Raw genomic sequence first — 26,432 nt, forward strand, 5'->3', positions numbered from 1 at the left:
GGGAGGACTCCCACATAGTTTGTAAAGGGTGGTGAGGCCACTGGGCGAGCGCAGTGCTCAGCGAAATGACTAAAATTCTTCAGTTTAAGTCTTTTTTAAACCATACTCCACCATGGGTTTATTATAGTAAATGCACGGGCCAATGTGCGTACGGGTGGCCTCCTTCGGTAAAGATTTTGTTATGTAACCACTGCCATGAACAATGTTTTGTTGGGGCTTTGCACAGTTTGAAACGAGCGCCTGAATCCCGCGCAGTGTAAGCGCGTGCCCGCGCCCGCCCCGGCCCCTCCTCGGTCACGCGCAGTCTGCTCCGAACTACTTTCAGCAGCGGCCGAGGGAGGCGAAAGGTCGCTTTTTAATCCGTCGCCACGTATCTCAGACCGGGGTTGTGCCTGCTCTAAAGTCTAACATTAATATATGTATTTTTAAAATAAATTTTAAACAAAAACCAGCCCGATTCCAAAACATAAGGAATTAAATCGGAGGATGAAGTGAAGCGGAGGGCGGTGGTGCCGAGCGCAGAGGGAGGGACTCTTTGCCCGGGGGCGGATGGCGGCGGCGCTGTGGCTGTGACGCGCTCCATTTTTATTCGAATATTTTGGTGGAGGGGAGTTTGCGGGAGCGAGGCTGCGCCAGTCTCCGTGCCCGGCCACAGGCTCCAGTCAGCGGCTCCGCCAAGGGCCGGTTCCCGCTGGTTGTGTTAATTAATCTCATTTAGTGTCAGAAGAAGAAGAGTTGGAGGATTTGCTGGTTGATCGGCGTTTGTTTTGTTTTGTTTGTGTCGGTCGGTCGGTGCTGTCAGGCTCTCGGCCCTCTCTCTGTCGCTGCCCTGCCCCTCGGTGCGACGCTGTTGACATGGCGCGCCTGGTGGCCGTCTGCCGAGAAGGCGAGGAAGAGTTCCCCTTCGAGAAGAGGCAGATCCCGCTCTACATCGATGACACCCTGACGGTGAGTAAAGCGGGGTGCGGGGTGGGGGAGACGGCGAGTGCAGGAAACTCCAGGCTGGGGCCAAGGACGGGCCTCCATTACCAACAGCCTCACTCCAAGGGCCTCGGGCTCCTGCACTAGGCCCCGGCCTCCCGACGAGTCGAGTCGCAGTTCTCGCCTCCACTTCCCGCTTCCTTGAAAGTGTCTGGGACACGGTGTCGCAGCTCTGCGGAGCGGCAGCAGCATTTCTCACTAGGCCCGGCAAGAGTGAAACGGTGTCCGTAGCACTAAAACTTGCGCTTTCCTCCTCTTAGGCCTCAGGCTCTAAGTTGCAAAGTTCTGAAGTGCGTTGATTTATCTTTGTGGAATTGGCATTTTTTCTTTTTTCCCCCCAAAGGTTCAAATACAGACTGCTGTACTCTATATTTTTTAATTAATCTTTATAAATTCGTTTAGTTCAATTTTGTATATGATTAGATTGCTAATATTTATTAAACGTTTTACATTGCACAATTTAATTCTTGCCACCTAATGGTTTCAGATATTACATAATTTGTTAATGTGTAATAACGCTTATTGCGTGGGACAGAATTGGCTTGTCAAAATTTGCAAAGTGCTCTTGTTTACATCTTTAGGAAGACATTAAATTGCAATAAACCAGAAATCAGTTTCTGCAGTTTCCCACATGTAAATTGTGTTGGCTCTAGAAATACTATATAATTGCATATAGTTGATGTATTTCATATTTAAAATAAAATTACTATGCAAATGAATTGCTTGGTACAACTGCTTATGGTACTCTTTAGCTAATCTTGTACCATTTATACACTCTGGCAATATGTAAGATTCAACATGTAGTGTGCTGCATCTATTGATTACTAAGGGTATCCCTTGTCTCCCAAGACATTGGCCTTTTCTAGCTTTGCGAGAGCACTGTGCCCATACGGTACTTTGGTTTAAATGGTTCTTCATGCTTGCTTCTAGATGGTGAGTGATGAAATAGGGCATCATGGTTGAGATCAACCATTGCCATGTACACGCATTCAGTTTCCAGCCAGTTGCTGGATAATGATTGGGTGGGTCCCCTTTTTTTCCTCTTGCTCCCTCTTTTTTTTCCCCCTCCAAAAAGGTACTAAGGTCTGTTGTAATCCCCCAGTGCAAGCTCAGCTGAACTTAGCTAGCTCAGCAATGACTGTCAATCAAACTTCTGGCCTGGTTTGCATGATTTGGTGCCGTGCTGGGCAACGTCTTAATGTGCTAGGTCATCATGGGAGCTACAGACCAGTTTCTGAAGAAACAACTGGGGTTTTTTTGTAGAACTTTTTCAGTTATATATTTAAATTACAATATTGGTGCTTAAAAGACACACTTGAGGTTGCTTTATTCTACAGATGTGCTCAATAATTTTGTGCCATCTATTCCCGGTGTTCCTTTTTTAGTTTATTTTAAAATTGATTTTGTGCTGTACAACTTCATACTTCCATAAATCTTTCATACCTATGGAAATGTATAGATTTACATGTTGAGGTTTATTATGAATACACATACAGAATGATTCAAAAGCGCAAAACCAGTGTACTGTTAATGGTACGGATCCAGTTTTATCAGAAGAAAATCTCAAAGTTGGGTTTAATGTTGTGGCTACATGAGATTATTTTGAGATGGGACGGAAGATGCATTTTTCCAATGTTTCTCTTAAAGTTAGTGATTACTGTGGTATAGCTCCACTGACCCAGACAGAGTCATTGTTTGCACCTGGTGGTGGGGGTGGGAAACATCAGGGTGTCACTTCGTTTCAGGTCCCACATCCTCTCCACCAGTGAGGCCACGGAACACCCATCTACGCAACATTGGCCGCCTCCATCCCTACCGCTACCCCTTTTTCTGCTAAAACCCTTATAAATACACTTGTCAGTTCCAAGTTCAAATATATTTTTGTTCTCTCTACCTGCCTCTCTCTCTCCACCCTCTGGTCTGACATGCGCAAAGTCCCACTCGCCCATCACCCCTCTCCTAACCTACATTGGCTATGCCTCTCCACGCATGAAATTTAAAATGCTTCCTCGTCTCACCCTATCGGCACAACCTCCTCCAACCAAATATTCCCTTCTCTTATTTCCCCCCCCCCCCCCCCCTGAAATATTCCATTTTCTCACCCCAACTCGTCTTATAAGTTGTGACACCTTCAGGTGACTGAGTCTGATTCTGTTAAATTGCCTTCATCAACCTTTCCACCTTTTTTAAAAATCCTTCTCAAACCCATTTCTTCAACCACACTTTAGTTCGCCCCTTCTAATTTCTCCCTGCCTCACTTGGCCTTGCAACTATCTGTGAAGCACCTTGCAATGTTCTTTGTGCTGAAAACTCTATATAAATGCAAGATGTTGTTTAACTTTATCATGTGTTGCCTCACCTGAATTTTGAAGGAAGGATAGTAGTCAGATATGGGAACTCGAGCCTTTATTCAAATAAACTTTGCCTTCCCAAATTGAGGCCAGTTATGCTCCCACTGCTGCTCTGATTTAGGATCTTCTAGCTCTGGGGAAGCCTGATGTCTGAGGCATAGCCTTTTAGATTTTAATTATCAAAGCTATTTGAAACTTTGTGCCGTTTTTGTTAGCTTGGTTTAGTGCTAACACTTAGGTAGGTTATGAGTCCAAGACTTGAGCATGTAATCTAGGCTGACCTTCAATAAGAGCAACTACTTGCATTTATATAGAGCCTTTAGCAACAACAACTTGTATTTATATAGTGCCTTTAGCATAGTCGAATGACCCAAGGCACTTCACAGGAGCGTTATCAAACAATATTTGAGGAGATATTGGAGCAGGTGACCAAAGGCTTGGTCAGGGGTATATTTTAAGGAACGACTTCAAGGAGGCGGAGAGGCGGCGAGGTTTAGGGAAGGAGTTCCAGAGCTTGGGGCCTAGGCAGCTGAAGACACGATCGTCGGTGGTGGAGCGATTGCAATAGTGGATGCTCAAGGCCAGAATTGGAGGAGCCAGATATCTCGGAGGGTTGTAAGATTGGAGGTGATTTAGTTAGGGAGGGGTGAGGCCATGGAGGGATTTGAAAACCAAGGATGAGAATTTTAAAATCAAGGCATTGCTTAACCAGGAGACAATGTAGGTCATTGAGCACAGGGGTGATGGGTGAGCGGGACTTGCTCTGAGTTGGGACATGGGCAGCAGAGTTTTGGATGACCAAGTTTAGAACATAAAATGGGAGGCTGGCCAGGAGTGTGTTGGAGTAGTCTAGGGGTAACAAAAGTACAGATGAGATTTTCAGCAGCAGATGAGCTGAGGCAGGGGTGGAGTCAGGTGATATTACTTAGGTGGCAATATGCGGTCTTGGTGATGGCGCGGATATGTGGTTGGAAGCTTGACTTGGTAAAATGACAGTTTGGTTCAGCCTCATACTTACCAGGGAGAGGGATGGAGCCGGTGGCTAGGGAGTTTGTGGCGGGTGAAGACAATGGCTTTCGTCTTCCCAATATTTAGTTGGAAGAAATTTCTGCTCATCCAGTACTGGATGTCGGACAAGCAATGTGACAATTTAGAGACAGGAGGGGGTCAAGACGTGGTGGTGAGGTGGAGCCTGGTGTCCTCAGCGTGCATGTGAAAACTGACAGCTTTCAGATGATGTTGCTGAGGGGCAGCATGTAGATGAGAAATAGGAGGGGGCCAAGGATAGATCCTTGGCGGATGCCAGAGGTAACGGCGCTGGAGCGATGAGAAGCCTTTGCAGGTGATTCTCTGGTTACGACTGGATAGAGGAGAAAGAAACATAGGAAAACATCCCAAGGCGCTTCACAGAAACTTAATCAGACTAAAATCCACACCGAGCCAAAGGAGGAGATATTGGGAGGGGTGATTAATAGCTTGGTCAGAGAATGGTTTTAAGGATGGTCTTGGAGGAGGAGGAGAAGTTTAAGGAGGGGATTTTTGAGCTTGGACATCGCCACCAATAGTGGAGTGAAGAGAGTGGGGGATGCACAAGAGGCCAGAGTTGGAGGAACAGTGTTCTGAGGGTTATAGGGCTGGAGGAAGTTAGCAATATGGAAGTAGATGGAAAATGTTAAATTCTTGAGGCATTGGTGAACCGGGTGCCAATGTAGGTCAGTATGGTTAGCAGGACGTGGTGTGGGTTAGGATACAGGCAGCAGGTCAGTGTGGTTAGCAGGACGTGGTGTGGGTTAGGATACAGGCAGCAGGTCAGTGTGGTTAGCAGGACGTGGTGTGGGTTAGGATACAGGCAGCAGGTCAGTGTGGTTAGCAGGACGTGGTGTGGGTTAGGATACAGGCAGCAGGTCAGTGTGGTTAGCAGGACGTGGTGTGGGTTAGGATACAGGCAGCAGGTCAGTGTGGTTAGCAGGACGTGGTGTGGGTTAGGATACAGGCAGCGGGTCAGTGTGGTTAGCAGGACGTGGTGTGGGTTAGGATACAGGCAGCGGGTCAGTGTGGTTAGCAGGACGTGGTGTGGGTTAGGATACAGGCAGCGGGTCAGTGTGGTTAGCAGGACGTGGTGTGGGTTAGGATACAGGCAGCAGGTCAGTGTGGTTAGCAGGACGTGGTGTGGGTTAGGATACAGGCAGCAGGTCAGTGTCGTTAGCAGGACGTGGTGTGGGTTAGGATACAGGCAGCGGGTCAGTGTGGTTAGCAGGACGTGGTGTGGGTTAGGATACAGGCAGCAGGTCAGTGTGGTTAGCAGGACGTGGTGTGGGTTAGGATACAGGCAGCAGGTCAGTGTGGTTAGCAGGACGTGGTGTGGGTTAGGATACAGGCAGCAGGTCAGTGTGGTTAGCAGGACGTGGTGTGGGTTAGGATACAGGCAGCAGGTCAGTGTGGTTAGCAGGACGTGGTGTGGGTTAGGATACAGGCAGCAGGTCAGTGTGGTTAGCAGGACGTGGTGTGGGTTAAGATACAGGCAGCAGAGTTTTGGATGAGCTCAAGTTTATGGAGGGTGGAGAATAGGCAGCCAGCCAGAGAGCATTGGAATAGTCGAGTCTCGAGCTGACAAAAGCATGGAGGAGCATTTCAGCAGCAGGTGGGCTGAGGCAGGGCAGAGGCAAGTAGGTGGTGTTTGTAATGGGATTGTGTAATACTGGGGAATACTGCATTTTCAGATGTTAATCTGATGTCCTGCTGACTCCTGCCTACCTGTTCAGGTAGATTTATAGGAGCCCATGATGCTATTTGGAAAGGAGCCAGGCAGTTCTTCTGGTGCCCTGGCCAACATTTAAAGTTCATCCATCACCACCAAAGCAGATTAACTGGTTCATTAGCTTCTCTTGCTTGTGGAAGCTTGCCGTGCACAATCTTGGCTACTGTATTTGCCAACAAAACAGTTGACTATACTTCAAAAATACTTAATTGGCTATGAAGTCGTTTGGAACCTCCTGAGGACTGAAGGGGCAAAATGAATGTTTGCCTAGGTTGTGTTGTGCATGATCCCAGAGCAAGCGATGTGACACATTAGATAGAAGGTGTGCTCCCTTCCCCGATAGGCAAATTAAATGGGAACTCCAGGTGCAAACCACTTCATAGCTCAGTACTTTTGTAAATACACACTAGGTTGATCTCCAGGCTGTGCTGTTTTGTCTCTGTTTTTATGATTTAAAGATATAGTAGATGACTGGTACTGATTACAGGTTTATGTATTAGCTTTGTGGTTTCTAATATTTTAAACTATGGAAGTTGAGCTTGTTTTGATTTCAATAAATGCTACTACTAAATTATACTGCCCTCAAGTATATACTTTAAAAAAAAAAAAAAAAATTAAAAAATTATTATCCAGTGGTTTTTATTCGGTTGCATCTGCCTTTTGTGATTACTGCAGATACCAATATGCTTTGTGTTGGTTGATCTCATTGGATTAATTATTGTGATGTCATTACTGTATGAGGGAGGGAAACATTCTGTCGCTTGTATATTTGTAAAAATAATGAAAACTGATTTAAGTATTCCACCTGATGTGCTGTGGTGCTTATGTAGTATAGCATTTAATTGACATTGCCCACATCCTTGTAATGTTCTCTCTCTACAGTGCATGGGTGCTGGCAGCTTTCTCACCCAAGTGGTCATTCTTTGTATGACCCTAGATGTTGGTTCTTGATGTGCTATTTGATCATGGACATTGTAGCCAATTCTGTTTCTGTCCAATGCCTCGGCCTTTGTATTATCCACTCGAAAGTCATTGCATCATTATCAGTTCTGGGAACTCTTGCTGTTACCCTGCCCCCCTCCAAGTACAAGGGCAGTGAGGCCATTTCTGCTCCAACTGCTGAAATGCTTGGATCAGCATCCCAAAGAATAAAAATGGAATTTAGCTTATTCAATTACTGTAAATCAATGACACTCAAAGACAGATTAGATATGGGCAATGTCAGAGTTTCCCCATATGATGGACAGTAAGCATCACCCAGTGTAGCAGTAAACTACCTACCGAAAATATTTGGATGCAATTCCAGGTCCAAGTTAACTGATTCAAGCACTACAGCTTGGAGGCGCAAAGTAGTAATATAGAAAATCTAGTGAGTGGAGTTAAAGACCTTAAGATGTGACAACTGCCATACCTATTGATGTCTATTGATGTCTTGTGATGTCTGGACTACAAGAGATAGTATGTATAGTGAGTCACAAGTTTATTGAACAGCATTGAGTACAGACAGGCTACTTGCATTCTACTAATGCTGCCTAGTTTGACGGTGACGATTTTACCATTGTATTTTGCAGTCAAACTAAATGTAACTTTTGACTGTTGGAATTGTATGCAAATTACTAAATGTGCCACAGGTATAAAATACCAGCAGCTTTATTTATACTTACGATGGATTGGTCTCTGCCTTCGGATGAGCAGACCATCCTTTGGGTTTGTTTTTTTCTGAAACCTTGAATAAAATGTTTGTTGCCTTGGTTTATCTTTTGTACAATAAGTGTTTCTGCACTTATCAATAGAGCTGCAGAAACCCCACATCTTGGCTTGCCAAAAAAAAACTTACCGTCACAAAATAATGGAAATCCAGCTTGGTGCTTAAATGAAATGCCTGATGCAGTGCTGAGCTATACATGTTTCTGTAATTATAAATTTTGATTGATCAGGTTGGTATTTTCTGGCTTTTTTATTATTGATTAGCAGTACATAGTGGGCAGCTGTGCAAGGTATTGCAGTAAAAGTGTAATTGTTAATCCTGTGGCATGTTGCTTCCATTCACAGTATGCATAAGTGTGTAAGTTTAAGATCACAGGAAATTTGGTTCTGCATATGCAAATAGGACTGTGAAATGGAACAGTGTGTGACTGCACTGTGTTTTGAGGCTGAGCTTGATTCTGCCTTGTCTACTGTGCTATGCCAGCAGATGTTACTAGATAGCAATTGGGAGCAGCAACTGTAGTTAGTTTTTCCCCTTAATTTGGCATACAACGTTGATCGAGCCAGGAATTTTAGTAGATTATGTGACTCAACTCGTAGAATAAACTCGCTAAACCATTTGCTAAGTTCTTTAAGGGGTATAGAAAAGTAGGAAACTGCCAAGCTTAAACTCAAACATAAAACTGTATATGCAATATTTTTCCCCTTGTCAAGAACTTGTAGTGTTGTGCTTATTCCTTGGGTGTGTGTAGCTGTCTAGTACCTTTATCAAAGCTTCATGTTGAGTCTAAAGTGGGGTTGAGGAGATAATTGAATCTGAGCCTGATCTGTCAATCTGCCAATGACCACACATGCACCTGTAGTAGCCATTGGAGGATGCAGGAGGCCTGATTTAATTGAGACTAGTTATGTTTACAGCAGCAGGTCTATTGAGATTAGCTAACTGATTGCAGGCTATGAATTGGACCTGGCATCGCCCTATCTGAATAGTTCAGATGCAGTGTATTTCTTTAAGTAAGGAACGTGCATTTATATAGCACTGTATACTTCAGGATGTCCCAATGCACTTCACAAACAATGAATTGACTTTGAAATCTAGTCGCACTTGTTTTGTAGGTCCTTGTGGTCACTGATGGGTGCGTTCCCCCCTCTTTCTCTTGTCCTCCCCCCCCCAATACATTTCTAGCCATCTTATTCACAAAATAAATGGAGTGGGATAAGAGGCGAACCTATAAACCAGACAAAATCAAAGGTGAAGGTTTTTTTGTCCATGCTGCTGTTGATGGTTTCTGTCTAAGAAGCTAGATTTAGGAGTGTTAAAAATGTAGTGATAATACATGGTTTTTGAAAATCAGCATTGTCAAAAGTGCCTTCTTCATGTAACATCTTTTCCCATAAAGTCAAATCTTTGAAGTATAAGCAGAAACTGCTATAAACACTCAGCAGGTCAGGCAGTATTTGTGGAGAGAGAAACATGGGGTTAATGCTTCAGGTTGATCACCTTGCATCAATCAACCTGAAGTGTTATCTCCATGTTTCTCTCCACATTTACTACCTGACCCGAGTGTTTCCAGGATTTTCTGGTGAGATTTTCAGCATCTGCAGTATTTTACATTTTCCTCAAGGTATGGTATTTAAACTTTTTTTTACAGTGCTAACTGTGCTTGTGTACATGGTAAGAGCAGCGCTATCGGTTACTATGGCATGTTTGATTTTTGTTGCTACAGTAAAAGCATGTAACATTACTGATTACTTGTATGGCTTTGTCAGCCCATTGCACTCGTGATAGATTCTCAACGCTCAGATAGTTTGGTCACCTAATTCCTGGGCTGGTCAGGAAGTGTCGAGCATTACGGTTGTTTCACTGCTTCAGTTAGCATGTAATTGTAATTTGTTAATGGTGTTACTGAGCTCCTAGTTGCTTTGATCATTTATCAACTTAATCAGTGCTAAATCGCTTAGTCTTTAGTAAGATGGGCACAGTTGTGGATTGTTGAAGTGAACATCTTAGTGCTTGGTGTTTTAATGCTGAATTAACTACAGATTTCAAAGTTTTTATGCTAAAATAATTTAACGTGTCCAGTAACAAGCTAAGTAATATAAATAGTACAAGTTGGGAATTTAGTGCTTAAAAATTTGAATGAAGCAACTTGTCATTGAGAAGTAGCCTGCATACGTATATCAAATGTTATGTCCTATGTTTAGGAAGTGCTTTCATTTTCGTATTGTGCTCTTGCAGTCCCAATGTGTGGTTAAACCTTTATAACCAGGGTAATCCTGGAACGAATTATTCCAAACATTCCCAATTTATAATTATTATTAAGTTGCAGGTTGGAATAATTGAAGGGAAAGTAGTGAATTTGTAGGTTACCTTAAGTAATGTTAAGTAGGGAGAAGTTATGCAGGTTTGGAAGTGAGCAAACTTGCTACCTGTATTTTATAAGGTGGCCAGATAGAACTCAATTAACTGCAGGCTCATTTGCCTGCCTTTTAATACTATGTAAAATAATAGAAACAATGGGGCAGAAATTCCGTTCCCTACGGGGGTGTACTCGCCTGTTGGACCAACGGAAATGCCGGTTTTAGGCATGCATGCGCTGGAAACTGGCGTTTCCGATCTGTCAAGAAAACACTTGACAGATTCTCCGGCTGCCCTGGAGCAGGGCCTCTGCGGGTGGAGAGTTCTATTTTTTGGAGACCCTCCGCCCGCAGCAAACACTTCCAATTCTTGCACCTGGTAAAAGCAGGTGTAAGGCCTGCTTTTGCCAGGATAAGAGTCTGAAAAAAAGTTAATAAAAAAAAAAAAAAAAAAAATTTCCACTGATTTATATTTAAAAATACTTTAAAGAAAGGTAAGTTTATTTTTAGCCCCGTTAAAAATTTTAATTTTTTTTCAAAAAATAACATTTTTGTTTAATTTAGTCCTTTAAAAAAAATAAAAAAAAATAATGTTTTCCTATGTTTTGGGGTGATCTCTAGTCATATATTGACAGGTCTTCCTGTCAAATGTATGAAGGGAGATTCCCTTCTCTGGCTCCCCATGGCCCACGTGATCCCAGGGACGCTGCGAACCGCCTGCGCCCATAGAAACATAAGATAGGAGCAGGAGTAGGCCATTCGGCCCCTCGAGCCTGCTCTGCCATTCAATGCGATCATGGCTGATCATCCAAACTTGGTACCCTGTCCCTGCCTTCTCCCCACATCCCTTGATCCCTTTAGCCTTAAATATATCTAACTCCTTCTTGAATATATTTAATGAATTGGCCTCAACTGCCTTCTGTACGTGGGCCCTGCACACCAGCAGTTTGGAGAGGCCCAGCAACGGAACTCTGCGCCTCTTGGCGCAGATCTTTCCGGATCGCAGCCCTCCACCCGCGGGAGGCCTGCGATCGGAATTTCTGGGAGTCCACATGAATTTAGATAGGAATACTCCTGAATGTAGGATTGGAGCAGCCATGAAGGGGTTTAAAACACGAGGATGAGAATTTTTAATTTAAGACTTTGAGGGACTGGGAGTCAATGTCTTCTCCACTGAACCTAATGTTTGCACGCTCTCTTTACATCCTGCTGGCATATGTTTGCCCACGTGGTACAAACTTTATAGTTACCGTGCATCCAGTTTTCCTTGTTTGTCTTCCACCTTCACCCCTCCTATACTTACCCTTCCTTTTTCTATAGCACCTCAATGCTACTGAAAAACACTAACAGCATTCTCAGCCCCGAGTGCATTATTTGTGTAATCTGCAAATTTAACAAGTGTCCAAGCACCCTTGTGTAGTACCCTAATCAGCATCTCTTAAATCTGGCACTAAACCCCCTCATGTACTCTTACTCCTTGGTGTCGCCCTTGGGCCCGCCCTTGGGCCAGTGGTAGGGTAGCACGCTCCTCTTCCGAGTCAGAATATTGTGTTCAGGCCCCATTTCCAGAAACGTGATCACATAATCTAGGCTGACACTTCAGTGCAGTACTGAGGAAGGTACTACAAGTACAACCCCGGTAATCTGGCACCCGACGGTCCGGCACCTTCAGTGGTCCGGCACGAATTGAAACCAGCGGAGTGCCGGCTGCGTTCCAAGAGCCTGGCACTTCTCGGTGCCGGGCTCTTTTGCCGGCACTCGCGATCCTCAGGGGCCCAGCTGGGCCCCAGATTGCGCTGAACAAGGCCCCTCCCCTTTCCGGCGGGCAGCCCCGAATGCTTCCGGGGCGCTACTTTTAGCGCCCTGGCGAGGCTGGTGCCCCAAACGGGGCTATAGACAATTTCTAGGCCATTGGGTTTAATTATGCTCTGTGACTGCATGGCGAAGTGTCTATTCCACTTGTAAGCACTTCCAGTACTGCAACCAGCTCGGCCTCCAGAAAGTCCTCGTTGCACTTCCCCCCTCGAATTTTGGTTTCAGTACAAGGAACCCTTCAGTGGTTTGGAATTTTCAATGGTCCGGCACTGGCCTGGTCCCGAGGGTGCCGGATTACCGGGGTTGTACCTGTACACTGGTTAGATGCTGTCTTTTTGCGGAGACATTAAGCTCTCGGATGGATGTAAAAGATCACGTGCAGTAGTCAAAGAACTTGGGACGCTTGAAGTATTACACGTTGGGGGGAATAAACCATTGTATATATTGAAACAAGTGGTTAGTCTGGACAAACTTTGAAGGGGACCTGGGAGTGAAGACTGGACACATTCAGTGTCAGTGAGGGGCTTTATAATGTGCTGGTCAGACCTCATTTGGATATATTTTGTATCTCCTTTTTACTCAAAGGGGGAATAAACAGTTGGAATTGTCTCAGGTGTGGTAGACTCAGATGTTGGGGAATTCATATTGCTGTTGAATATTGCGATGAACTTGATGGGCTGAATTTTTTTTCTTTCATCCTTGTGCCCTGAATCAAACTTAAAAGTTGGTAGTTCAATTACATTTCTCCAGGTCTTTTTCCATAATTGTAGCTGCCAGGGTCAAAAAAGTTGAGTTAATTGTCCTTGTCTAGATGTTTGGCTGTGCTTTTGTCACTTAATTACACACATTATGGAACTGTTTTGTGACTGCATAGTGCATTTGTAAGCCTGCCTGAAAATGGTGTAAAATGTTAAACTTGGTTTATGGGGGTCTCCAGATGGCTTAATCGATAAATGTAGTGTGATAACTGATGGGCACTGAGATGATCTCATGCTTCTGTGGTGGCATAACAAATTGATTAAGTATCCTTGAACTAAGGAAGGCAAATCTGCTATAATGATCTTGACTACAACCAAAAAAAGCACCTGTCACTCCTCCAGTGCGTTGCTTCCATTCTCACGCTCATGATCCTTGTCTTATTTTGAGAAACTTTCAATTATTGATTTAAGTGTCTGTGCTTATTAATAAATGGATTGACATTGCTCAAAGTTGTTTTTCTTGGGGCCCTTCAGCATCCAGCACAGAGCTTCATCCCATTTTCTTAGGCTAGGTTCAAACTCTGCTCCAAGAAGCAAAAGCAAAGGACACTAACACAGTCTGGTCTACACTGAGCTGATCTCTGCAGAAGTAGCAGAGGGCACAACAACTGGCCTTAACGTGGTGTTCTGCTGGAGACTGACTTGTTTTGCACCTCTTCTTCCTGATCGTGTGTGTGTCCAAATCTTTCCCTGTTCGATTCTTGCAGTAGTTTAATGCATTGGACTGTTGCCTTATAGTGAACTTAGCTGGGGGAGCCCGGCTTTGCCAGGGCTGTTTTGGGCTGGGCAGTTTAAATCGAGTCCCAGGCTTTGGGGCCTGTCTGTCTGTTGCTGTGTGAATCTGCTGCCGGGCAACATTTCTACCTTTTTTTAATAGCTTCAAAGATGAAAGTGAAAGTACTTATAAAACGTTTTTGGTAAATGTGATGTTATTTTTAAGAGATACTAACTTTTTAGAAGCTGGATTAGCAGATTTTGAGCTGGAAGTAGTGAAGCAATGGCTGCCCGATGCCTGAGTTGAAAAGCATTAGTCCCGCCCACAGACGCAGCGATTGGCCAACCATCAGGCGACTGAACTGTAGGATTGGTCAATCGTGCCGGCATAGGATTGGTCGACCTTGACGTCAGTCAATCAATGCTAATTAGCAGATAATGAGTTTAATTTTGAAGGTTTTTTGCATAACGCGCGAACAATTTTTGTCCGGCCGAAAAGTAAATACGCTTATGACGGTTCTGGAATCATAAGCTTTCTTTCGATGTAACACACGTGTAGGTACGCTCTATAACTTTCGAGTTTATTCAATACAGACAGACGGAATGACAGACAGATGTATCCTTTTTTATATATATATCTATGCGAAGACAACTTTATCCTATTGGAAAGGATAATGGTCATACAACTGAGAATGGGAAGGAAACTTTGGAGAGAAGTTGTACATGAATAGCTTTTATATGCTTAGGGAGGGAAAACTGATTTTTATGATACACCAGGATGAATTTTACCAATCAGATCAGCATGGACCTATTAGTTACTTAAATCTAGAATCCAACTGCTAAATTTGACCACATTTTATACTATGAATTGAAACTTAAATAAAGTACATTGACCTGGTAGATTTAATGTGACCCGATTTGGGGAAGTAAAAAGTTAACCGTTTGGCCTCTTTCTATTGTGATTCTGTGAATTCACTCAAGTGCTTCACTGAGAATTAGCCATGTAAACTGGATAGTGTCACTCAGTCCATTATGATGAGTGAGCTAGATTAAGGAACTGGAACTCCATATAAACTAGAAAAAATATTCCCACTTTTTTGTAAAGAGGGGAGGAAGATGATTTTGCTAAAGTGACTTAAATTACCATGCTAGGAATACAACAGGAATACCCTGAGTTGGGATTGTGTGAAGATTTTCTCCCCCCCCCCCCCCCCCCAACCCCACCACTCCCAGTTTGCAATGTAGGAGATGAACAAAGACTTGCATTTTGTATAGTGTCTCATCATATCTAAGAAATGTCTGTGCTTCAAGCATATTGTAATTGAAGTATTATAATTACTGTGACTTTTTAGGAGAGTAGAATGAGCAAAGTGGGTTATCTGTTTCTAGATTAAATATTTAGAAATAGTAAATTTTTACTGGTGTGGATCTGATTTAGGTGACACAAAATGCTTGTTAAGGCCAATTTAGCCTTGCGAGATCAATAAAACTGATTAAATCCTAGCTTTCATTTACTGAAAATGTTAAGCGACAAATGCAGCCTATTTAGTGTTTCATAGTCAAGGTGTCTACTAATAAAGCATTAAATACGACATATAGCAAATTCAATAACCAGGAATTCTTAAAACCAAGTATTGCTTCTCTATAATAGAAAATGCTGGAAAAACTCAGCAGGCCAGGCAACATCCGTGGAGAGAAATTAGAGTTGACGTTTCGGGTCGAAACCCTTTTTCAAAACTGGAAAGGAAATGAAATAGATCGAAAGGAGGGCTGGGGAGGGAACCTTTCTCTCCACGGATGTTGCCTGGCCTGCTGAGTTTTTCCAGCATTTTCTGTTATTTCAGATTTCCAGCATCTGCAGTATTTTGCTATCGTACTATTGCTTCTCTATGTTGTGAAAAGGATACTTGGTTTTAATATATTTTGATATTGCTTGTGTTATCTGGAAAAGCTTACTTTAAAGGTTCATGGACTACTTGGGGCTAGAAATTAGCTTTGAGGTCTTATTTAAAAAAAAAAAGCCTTTGTAGAGCAGTGTCTGCAAAGTCACTATATAACCAAGTACTGTACTATTAAATGTTTTCTGTCCTTTTTGGCAGAGTAGTAGTGCAATTTGAGGTTTTTAACCAAATAGCAACCAGAAAAAACACCCCACCAGATTTTAGCAGATGCTTTGTGCATCACCCAGTTCCCTTTGTTATAATGGCTGTTAACTGTCTTGCATTTTCCCTACAGATGGTAATGGAATTCTCTGATAATATGTTGAACCTTGATGGTCATCAGGTGAACGGTGCACAACTGAAACAATTTGTCCAGGTAAGAAGGAACTATGTTGTACACTGTTTTGGAGACTTTTGTACTGGATGCAAAATATTAACTAAATAGTAGTCTAGCACCTAACTCTGTTCACTCCTCATGTGGAAAACCTCTAATAAAACTAAAAACCATTAGACCATAGAAAAGAGTACTTGTATGAGGTGTTGGGCAGGGAAAGGGGTTGAGTGGAGTACTAAAGGAGTTAGTGTTTGGTCCCTTGTTTCTTGTCTACATAAATGACCTGGATGCAGAAACCAAATATAAGCTTGTTGGACAACCCTAAAAAAACCGTTGTGATTGAGGATGCAGGTAAGGCCTTTTTTTTAAAAGGCAAATCACATTAATGTAATAATTGTAAAATATTGTCTGGGTGGAAATAGTAACCCCTAATTGTACAAAGAAAACAGCTTTTGAAAGGATCACAGGAGTTCATCACTTTCAATGTTGCATTAATGAAAGGAAGCAGTTAAAGCCCATATAATAGGATACAAAGACAGAACATTGAGCAGCAAGCCTATAGCTATTGTATTGAAACATTGATAATGCATTACATTTGAGGTGCTGTATGCAGTTTTGGTTACCATGTTTATAAAAGGCTCATATTCTCAAGAACGTGGAGAAGAGCTAGAGGAATTAGCAATCTGGAATGTTTAGAGAATCTGAAGTTCTAAATTCTGGAGCAAAGAAGATTAAAGGGTGGGGTCAAGAAGTTAAGATGTATAAAGATTAAATAGCATTGATAAAATAAGCAGAGAAAACTACTAAAACAGTAGGACCAGAAGATGTAAATTTTAAACTTTTTGGAGTACATTTAAACATAGAAAAGTAAGATTTCTACTTGAAGGGTGATAAACATTTGCAGTAATCTACCAGACAAGTTAGTACTCAGCAGTGATTGTTCAGAATGCAGTTGTATGCTAGCCATTTGGATATTTAGAGGGGTGTGATGTGAGCTGACTGGTCTTTTCTTATATACTTATATATTACAAATTTCCAGGTTCGGTGGTGCTGGTCACACCCATAAGATGCCCTGTGTCTTGTGTTTAGTAGTTCCCCTGTACTGCCCAATATTTAGTTAGTGACTGCTGCTAACGAACCGGAAGCTGTGTAGAAACATTCTGCGTGTAAATGTCAGGTCCCAAATATGAAAAAGTAAAGTGCACCACAACTGGCAGAGGACCTGATGGTGATAAACACATTGAGTACAATGAAACTCACAATCTGACATCCTAATATCGCCTTCAAGTCACATTTCCTCGTTAAATTATATTGGAAGTTTTAGCCGTTCATTCTGATGAATTAATAACACCACTGCCACACACTTCTCGTTCCTTCTCCACCCTCCTCATTTTCCTCCCCAGTTTCTTTTTCTTTGTCTAGCACTCCTCTCACTATCTCTCCACACGTCTCTACTCTCAATTTCCCAGCCGATTAATTCCTAACATCCGGCACCTGCATTCTGTTCACTAGCCGCGTGTTCAAACCACAACCGACAGAGGACCTGATAGCGATAAACACACACTGCGAGATTACAATAAAACACACTCCATTCTGAAAACCTCACCCCCCTCTTTCCCCCTCCCTCTCCCCCCCCCATTAACGTGCCACTTCCCTCCTTGTCCTAATGGCTCCAATATGTCTTGATATAAGCACTGGGAGCAGGCTGTATTTTTGTAAATAACGCTTTGTCCTGATGTGGTAAACCACTGTTTGTATTCCACTGTGTACATGCCTGGACATGCCTCGGCTGACTCCTCCCACAAGTCCTAGTATAAAGGTGACTGCTCCCCAGCCCTTTGTATTCTGGACCGGTCGACCACTCGAGGCAGACCTTCATTCTTTTGTTAATAAAAGCCTTTAGTTACACTCTTAACTCTCAGTCTTTTATGAGTAATTGATAGCGCATCAATTTTATTAACACAATTTTTATAATGGAGAAGATCCTCACACCAGCATGCCTGGACTTAGATCATCGGGAGGCGGACTCATCCACCAAGTTTACTCACTGGCTTAAGTGTTTCGAAAAATTCCTGACCGCCTCCGCAGCAATCAAATCGGACGAGGACAAACTGGATGTCCTGACCTCCAAAGTGAACCACCGAGTGTACTCGGTCATCCAAGACGCAACCTCGTACGTGGACGCTATCAAGCTCCTCAAGGACCAGTACACGCGCCCAGTGAACGAAGTGTACGCCAGGCACCTTCTGGGGAGTCGTAAACAACAACCTGGGGAATCGACCGTGGAATACCTTCAGGCACTGTCTGTGCTTGGCCGGGCCTGTGGTTGTAAGGATGTAAAGGCCGCCGTGTACACAGGAACTTAATCCGGGACGCTTTTGTAGCGGGCCGCAGATCCAATTACACCCGACAGCGACTGTTGGAACAGAGTGACCTCGACCTCAACAAGGCCTCTGAACTCGCACTATCATTGGATGCAGCCGACCGGGGCATGGACGCCGCGGGGAATGACAGCCTGGGACACGGTAGGACCGCCTCATAGCGCCGTCACACCCCAGCAACGGCCCAACTACCGCAGCAGTGTCCCAAGGCCAGAAATGCTACTTCTGTGGCCAGGCAAAACACCCCAGAGCGCGCTGCCCGGCGAAAAACACGATCTGCTCGGGCTGCGGGAAGAAGGGACACTACGCTAGCGTCTGCAGGGCCAAAGCCACCCCGAACCCCAGCAGCGCCGCGTGTGGGCCATGCGGGCCGCCATCTTGGGCCTCCCCGGCCATGTGCGAACCACCGGTACAGCAGCCATTTTGGACGCCTCCAGCCACATGGGGATCATGGATGCCGCCATCTTGGACGACAGCCGGAACGCAGCAGGCCCCCAACACCGCCTCATCTGATACCCGCAGCGACACACCGACCCCTACGCTGGCATCCGTTACGCTGGCATCCGTTACACTGGACCAAGCGAGACCGCACCAGCTGGCCAGTTCCACAATGGACATTAAGGTAAATGGTCACGATACAATCTGCCTTTTTGACTCTGGGAGCACGGAGAGCTTCATCCACCCCGACACGGTGCGGCGTTGCTCTCTCCCAGTCCTGCCTGCGCACCAGTGGATTTCTATTGCCTCCGAGTCCCAGTCGGCGGACATCGGCGGCTACTGCGTGGTGACACTCGTAGTAGACGGGACCGTGTACGATCATTTTAAACTCCTGGTCCTGCCCGACCTCTGCGCTGCCGTCCTGCTGGGGTTAGATTTTCAGTGCCACCTTAAAAGTGTTACGATGGCGTACGGTGGACCCCTACCCCCACTCACAGTCCGCAGCCAGCAGCTTCCAAATTGCCCGCCGCGCACCAGGTGCAACCTCTCCACACTCAGTCACCCCCCCCCCCCCACTGTTTGCTAACCTCACCCCCGACTGTAAGCCCATCGCCACAAAGAGCAGGCGATACAGTGCCGGGGACAGGGTTTTCATTAAAACCGAAGTGGAGCGGCTCCTGAAGGAAGGGATTATTGAGGGCAGCACCAGCCCCTGGCAAGCCCAGGTTGTGGTCGTTAAGACCGGCGAGAAGCAGCGCCTGGTCATCGACTACAGCCAGACAATAAATCGCTACACCCTGCTGGACGCCTACCCACTCCCCCGCATAGCTGATATGGTCAACCAGATCGCGCAGTACCGCGTCTTCTCGACCATTGACCTGAAATCAGCGTACCACCAGCTCCCTATCCGCCCTGAGGACCGCCAGTATACTGCCTTTGAGGCAAACGGCCGCCTCTACCACTTCCTTAGGGTTCCCTTTGGCGTCACCAACGGGGTCTCCGTCTTCCAAAGGGAGATGGACCGGATGGTAGATCAAAATGCGTTGCAGGCCACTTTCCCATATCTGGACAATGTGACCATCTGCGGCCGTGACTTGCAGGACCATGACGCAAACCTCGAAAAATTCCTCCGCACCGCCCAACTCCTGAACCTGACATATAACAAGGAGAAGTGCATATTCCGCACAAACCGCCTCGCCATCCTTGGCTGTGTTGTGGAACACGGAGTCATCGGCCCCGACCCCGACTGGATGCGTCCCCTTATGGAACCCCCCACTGCCTCAAGGCCCTGAAGAGGTGCCTAGGGTTTTTCTCCTATTACGCCCAGTGGGTCCCCTACTATGCGGACAAGGCCCGTCCGCTGATCAAGTCCACCTCTTTTCCCTTGACGGCAGAGGCCCGCTTAGCCTTCCACCGTATCAAGGAGGACATTGCCAAAGCCACCGTGCACGCAGTGGACGAATCCATCCCCTTCCAGGTGGAAAGCGACGCGTCCGACTTTGCCCTGGCCGCTACCCTCAATCAGGTGGGGAGACCCGTGGCCTTTTCACGAACCCTCCAAGGCCCGGAGACCAGACACTCCGCTGTTGAGAAGGAGGCCCAGGCTATTGTGGAGGCTGTGCGTCATTGGAGGCACTACCTGGCCGGAAAACGATTTAACCTGCTCACTGACCAGCGTTCAGTTGCTTTCATGTTTAACAACAAGCAGAGGGGCAAAATCAAAAATGACAAGATCTTGAGGTGGAGAATCGAACTTTCCACCTACAATTACGAGATCTTGTACCGGCCCGGGAAGCTCAATGAACCCCCGGATGCGCTATCGCGTGGCACCTGCGCCAGCGCGCAGATCGATAGACTGCGGGCCCTCCACAATGACCTCTGCCACCCGGGGGTCACCAGGTTCTTCCACTTCATCAAGGCCTGCAACCTGCCTTACTCTATTGAGGAGGTCAGGACCAGGAACTGCCAAGTCTGCGCTGAGTGCAAACCGCACTTTTATAGACCAGACAGGGCCCACCTGATAAAAGCCACTCGCCCCTTCGAGCGCCTGAGCGTTGATTTTAAAGGGCCTCTCCTCTCCTCCGACCGCAATGTGTACTTCCTCAATATTATTGATGAGTACTCCCGTTTCCCGTTCGCCATCCCCTGCCCGGACATGACCAGTGCCACGGTCATTAAATGTCTGAACGACCTCTTCACCCTGTTCGGTTTCCCCAGCTATATCCATAGCGACCGGGGCTCATCGTTTATGAGCGACGAACTCCGTCAGTACCTGCTAACTAGGGGTATTGCCACAAGCAGGACCACCAGTTACAACCCCCGGGGGAACGGACAGGTGGAAAGAGAAAATGCGACAGTTTGGAAGGCCGCCCTGCTAGCCTTAAAGTCTAGGGGCCTTCCAACCTCCCGCTGGCAGGATGTGCTCCCCGATGCGCTCCACTCTATTCGGTCACTGCTCTGCACTGCCACTAACGCCACCCCTCATGAGAAAATGTTTGTCTTCCCAAGGAAGTCCACATCGGGGACATCGCTACCGCCATGGCTGACGTCCCCAGGGCCGGTCCTACTGAGAAGACACGTGAGGACCCATAAAACGGACCCCCTGGTCGAGAGGGTCGACCTCCTCCACGCCAACCCCCAGTATGCTTACATTGCATACCCGGACGGGCGGGAGGACACAGTCTCCATAAGAGACCTTGCACCCTTGGGGGCCGCAGTAACCCACTACTCACTACCACCCCCCCCCCCCCCCCCCCACGACCCGATATCCAGCCCCAGCAGACGGCAGGCCTGGGCCCCGCGACCCGCTCGACATCTACGAGGACGACACGCCTGTGCCACAGCCTACGCAGGACTCGACGCCGGAAGCTCCACTACCCCTGCCGTCGCCACGCCGATCACAGCGGCAGACAAGACCTCCGGAGAGACTCCAATACACTAACTTTTAATACACTTCACCCCGCCAGACTCCATTTTAAACAAGGGGTGAATGTGGTAAACCACTGTTTGTATTCCACTGTGTACATGCCTCGGCTGACTCCTCCCACAAGTCCTAGTATAAAGGTGACTGCTCCCCAGCCCTTTGTATTCTGGACTGGTCGACCACTCGAGGCAGACCTTCATTCTTTTGTTAATAAAAGCCTTTAGTTACTCTCTTAACTCTGTCTTTTATGAGTAATTGATAGCGCATCACCTGAGCCTTAGTTCATATCAAAAACCTGTTGTAGCTTAAAACAAAAATCCCTCACATCAAATACTCTAATTCCTAATCATGACTTTTTGTATTTTATGAATGAAAGGGACTTAATTGTGCTTTTTCTCATCTGCAGCCTAAATATTCCCAGTGAATATAAAAACCCCCTCCATAATTTGATTACTTATACGTGCGTAAAGCTGAGTAATCTATTATTGCTTACCAGTCCCTACTTCATACTTGTACCATTTTCAAAGTCATCCCAAATTCTAATATGTTCATTTTCTTCAGATTGCTAGTTTTTGATTCTGGTTGAGAGCTGGAACAGGGGTCTAGAATCTGTCGTGCATATTAAAATTAAGTTTGGTAGCTGTAAAATTGCATTTTGAAAAGCGTAGCTGCTTTGTGTTTCGAATTCAAACCAGCCTAAATGGTTTGCGTTAAACTTCTTATATACTTATAATAAAAGTAAGTAACCAAGATTTTTTTAACAAGGGTTTGCCTTTATCAAGATCTCTTGCATTTATATTTTTAACATTTTAGATATGTTTAAATATTACAGAATTGAGGTTAAAACAAAACCATTTTGTTTCAGCAACATGGCATGCTCAAACAGCAAGACCTTAACATTGCTATGATGGTAACATCCCGTGAAGTCTTCAGTGCACTTTCTCAGCTTGTTCCGTGTGTTGGATGTCGACGCAGTGTGGAGCGTCTTTTCTCTCAGCTAGTAGAATCTGGCAATCCAGCCTTGGAGCCACTTTCAGTGGGACCCACAGGAGTTCTTTCGGTAACTCGTGCCTGCATGACGGATGCAAAGAAATTGTATACGTTATTTTATGTGCACGGGTAAGTGAATTCTTTTAAATTGGATTTTTATATCCCTAAATACCATGTCAAACTACTAAAGCTTTGTTAAACTATTGATGTGATCATTTCCTGCCCATGCATTCATCTTGGAAATGAGTCCATAGGTTTTGTTTTGATGAAGCTGTGTGGCAGTGATTTTAAAAATCGCTGGTGCTTGTTGTCAGCCTGTCTGCTGTGAAGCAGAGCTGGCTAGACCAGTCAGGGATAATTTAAAGATTAAAGCATAACCAGTAGTCTTGAATATAGTCGCCCTCTTAGGCAGTCCCTTGGAACCGCGGATGACTTGCTTCCACATTAAAAATGAGTTCTCAGGTGACTGAGTCCAATGCGGGACCTACAGTCTCTGTCACAGGTGGGGCAGACGGTGGTTGAAGGGGCGGGTAGGTGGGGTGCTTGGGTTGACTTGCGCTTGGCTTCCGCTTGCTCCCAGCGAAGAGACTCGGTGTTCGGCGCCTTCCCGGATGCTTCTCCTCCACTTTGTGCGGTCTTGGGCCAGGGATTCACAGGTGTTGGTGGGGATGTTGCACTTTTTCAAGGAGGCTTTGAGGGTGTCCTTGAAGCGTTTCCTCTGCCCACCTGGGGCTCTCTTGCCGTGTCAGAGCTCCAAGTAGATTGCTTGTTTTGGGAGTCTCGTATCGGGCATGTGGACGATGTGACCCGTCTATCGTCCGCATGCCTGATATGAGACTCCCTTGAATATAGTATTGACATTAAATCTGTCAGTTATTAGCTGAAATGAGCAACTTCTTACTGATTAATTGAAATAGATTGACAAAAGTTCTACAGAAAATGACTATTTGAAAGATTGCAAGCTATTGGTTGAATTTATATTTTCTAAATGGTTTCAGCTGCCATTTTGTTTGACTTTGCTGAATATATAGCTATTCAAATAACGCATTTACATTTTTCTAATTGTCCTAAAATCATGTTAGCCATGCTGTTTCTTTCCAGAGGCCTACCTAGGTCTTGAAGGCTTATGGGACTTATTTTCACTTCCCCTGACCTTTGCCTTACAGTTGAGGGTTAGGGTGCTTTTTTTCCCCCCAAATAAATTTATTAAAAAAAAAAAATCTTCACTGCATATATTGAAGCCTGACCTTTGTCTTACTGTTCACACACGCAGTTGCATTTTATCAAATTATAGATGATTGTAGAGGGACAGGCATAGTAAACAAAGAGCAAGTTATTTTAGGTCTTTTTTTCTTCCCCCTATCCAATGGAGAGATTTGAAACGCAACATGTGTACAAGATACATAGTTCAATAGAGAAGTCCGATACTACCTGTGTACAGCACCACAGAAGCTTTTGATTTTGTCAATGAATGTTCTGTACAGTAAGTTCTGAAATAATTTCCTCTTAGGTCCAAACTAAATGAGACGATTGATGCAATTCCTAAAAGTAAAAAGAACAAAAGGTGTCAATTACATTCGTTAGATACGCACAAGCCAAAACCTTTGGGGTAAGTGAATACCTATAGTTATTCTGTACTAGATTACAATAGTTGGTAAATTTTAAAAACTGCATTTCTATGCCAGAGTAAAATCTTCTTGGGTTATAAGCTCAATCTGACCTGTATAAACAATTTCAGCTACTGGAGACCTGAATTTTAATGTGGCTATTGTTAGTAAATCAGGAAAAACTAACCTTTGTTGGTCAGACGTTATTGGTGTTACTTTTAATTGAAGGTTGTTCATTAAGTTATTTTGGTTACAATGTGAGACATTGAGTTGAGTGAAATATGCTTTGCTTTATTTGCTAATGTCTAAGCACTAACCGTTTTAATGAAATTTTCAAGACTCTTCTGCACTATAAAGTACTTCCTTTTGCACAATGACAATTCAAAGGAATATTGGCTACTTACATGCTGGTACCATTAATGATAAACTTGGGGAAAAAAAGCCACATTTTTCAAATTGCAGGGATATCTATTAAGTTGGAGGTCTGAGTTGAACAATAGTGGTGCATCTTGATACGTATTCTTGTAGAGCTATCAGATTTAACTTTATTTTGCATTATAAATATGTTTAAAAAGTTACCTACATGTTTGGTATAGTTTAAACCTTTATACCCAAAGTGTTTTTATAAACTTGATTTTCAGTATGACAACGAACTCTGCTTTGCAGTACTTCAAATCTTGCAGCACTAAAGTTTGAATATTCTTTTCAAATAGGAAGCGTAATATACTCAATTGGCATTTGCTTTCATTCACCAGATTTATCTGCATATCTGTCACTGAATCTGTCATCTTTGTTGGCTCTGTTTCTATGCTGTTGGGGGACACCCTGGAAATAAATGTGCATAAAGGTTTCACTTCTGCTGAAGCTAGCTCTTAACTTGTGAATGGGAAATTCTATCCACAATCCACTGTCTTCTACCCACCTAGAATATTGCTGGCACATCTCGAGTTGTCCTACATTGTTCCTTCCAATGTCTGTCATAGAGCTGAGGAAACTGAGACTTGGGAACAACAGCTACTGGAAGGTATTACTGGAGGTTGGGTATGACAACACATGCTTGTATAGCCAGGGTTTGATGCTTACCATGATTGGTACAGAGAGGCGAGCAGCTGTTGCTGAATAGCTGAAACTAGTGCAACAACTGTTCAGTAGGCTATATTGTGGTCTGAATGACGGTGGCAATGCACTCTTATGGTGACTTGGGACTACTTACGAGTTCCTTGGCCCTTTAACGACTTAGTGACGGCCCAAACCCACACTTGTTTGGCCAACTATTGACACTGGTGGATTGGGGGTGAAGAGACAGAGGGCAAGATAATCTCTTGAGGCGAAGTTAGCTCCAAATTGATCTGCCTGCTGACAAGATTGAAACTGGGTCCACCACTTGTGGCAGACTCTAATCTAGTACCTGAGGCAAATGACTACAGTACTTGGGGCCACTGTTGATTGGCTAATTAATGGAACCTGGAAGGGTAAAGCTGCAACTGAAAGCTGGGATACTTTCCACGATTCCAGATAAACCTTCAAGTCAGTATCCTTATGCTCTGGTTCTCAAACTTTGAGGAAATCTCTGACAATATTGAAGTTCCAGGGGTTCCTTGTCCTAACTTCCCAAAGATACTAGCAGCTACCTAAAGGGAAATAGTGGTAAGGTTATTGTAGAAATTGGCTTATTCAGACTTGCAGTTATAATAACATGCTGATAAATTGACACATACCAAAGGGTTTAAAGATTTTGATGAGATGGACAGAAACCTGACCCCTGGGATCCCAGTTTGAAAACTGTGTCCTAATAGGGTAGCCCTGATTGGACAAGCAGTGGTATGTTTAATGGTGCTTTGTGCTGTTAGGCTGGATGGTCTCCGCTCGTTGAACATTAGCAGTAACAGTGTATACTAAAGGGTGCGTAAGACTAAGCTATCACCAATATTGGCTGGAGCTCTCGAGATTTGGGTAAATGTATGCTTCCTGGGAGGAGAGAAGGAAGCATGTAAATCTTACAGCACTGAAGGAGGTCAGTCAGCCTATTTGTGCTGCTGGTTTTATGAAGATATACACTTGTTTCCATTCCTGGCCTTTTCCCAAATCTCTCTTCAAATATTGATCTAATTCCCTTTTAAAAGTTATTGTGGATTTTGCTCCCACTTTTTTTTGGTAAGGCATTCCATGTCCTAACTATGTATATATGTTCTTTTTGTGATTATCTTAAATTTGTGATTATCTTAAATTTATGCCAAGTGGAAATAGTTTTTCCCAATTTACCTCGTTACCCTAAGCATTTTGAACATTGAGGTTTCTTTATCTTTGACAATGCAGCGCCCCTGTCTCCTCTCAAAACTAAAGCATCTCATCCATGGTATCATGAGTCGATTCTGCA

General features: G+C 44.6%; 1 protein-coding gene across 4 annotated transcripts in view; it reads left to right on the forward strand.

The window, feature by feature from the left end:
* Positions 1-374: 374 nt before the first annotated feature.
* The window catches only part of ggnbp2 (gametogenetin binding protein 2), a 49,454-nt gene continuing 23,396 nt past the window's right edge, over positions 375-26,432 (forward strand). Inside the window, exons 1-4 of one of the 4 annotated variants that reach the window (XM_085964506.1) lie at positions 375-948; positions 15,678-15,758; positions 22,324-22,577; positions 23,959-24,057. In XM_085964506.1, coding sequence (XP_085820632.1) covers positions 856-948; positions 15,678-15,758; positions 22,324-22,577; positions 23,959-24,057 — 527 coding nt within the window. In that variant the 5' untranslated portion in view covers positions 375-855. The remainder of the gene's footprint in view (positions 949-15,677; positions 15,759-22,323; positions 22,578-23,958; positions 24,058-26,432) is intronic. The other 3 variants (XM_085964505.1, XM_085964508.1, XM_085964507.1) reach the window with 3 other exon arrangements.

The sequence above is a fragment of the Somniosus microcephalus genome, chromosome 22 (genome assembly GCF_052327205.1).
Source record: "Somniosus microcephalus isolate GS21.2 chromosome 22, FLI_Smic_1.0, whole genome shotgun sequence".
In the NCBI taxonomy this organism is placed as follows: Eukaryota; Metazoa; Chordata; class Chondrichthyes; order Squaliformes; family Somniosidae; genus Somniosus; species Somniosus microcephalus.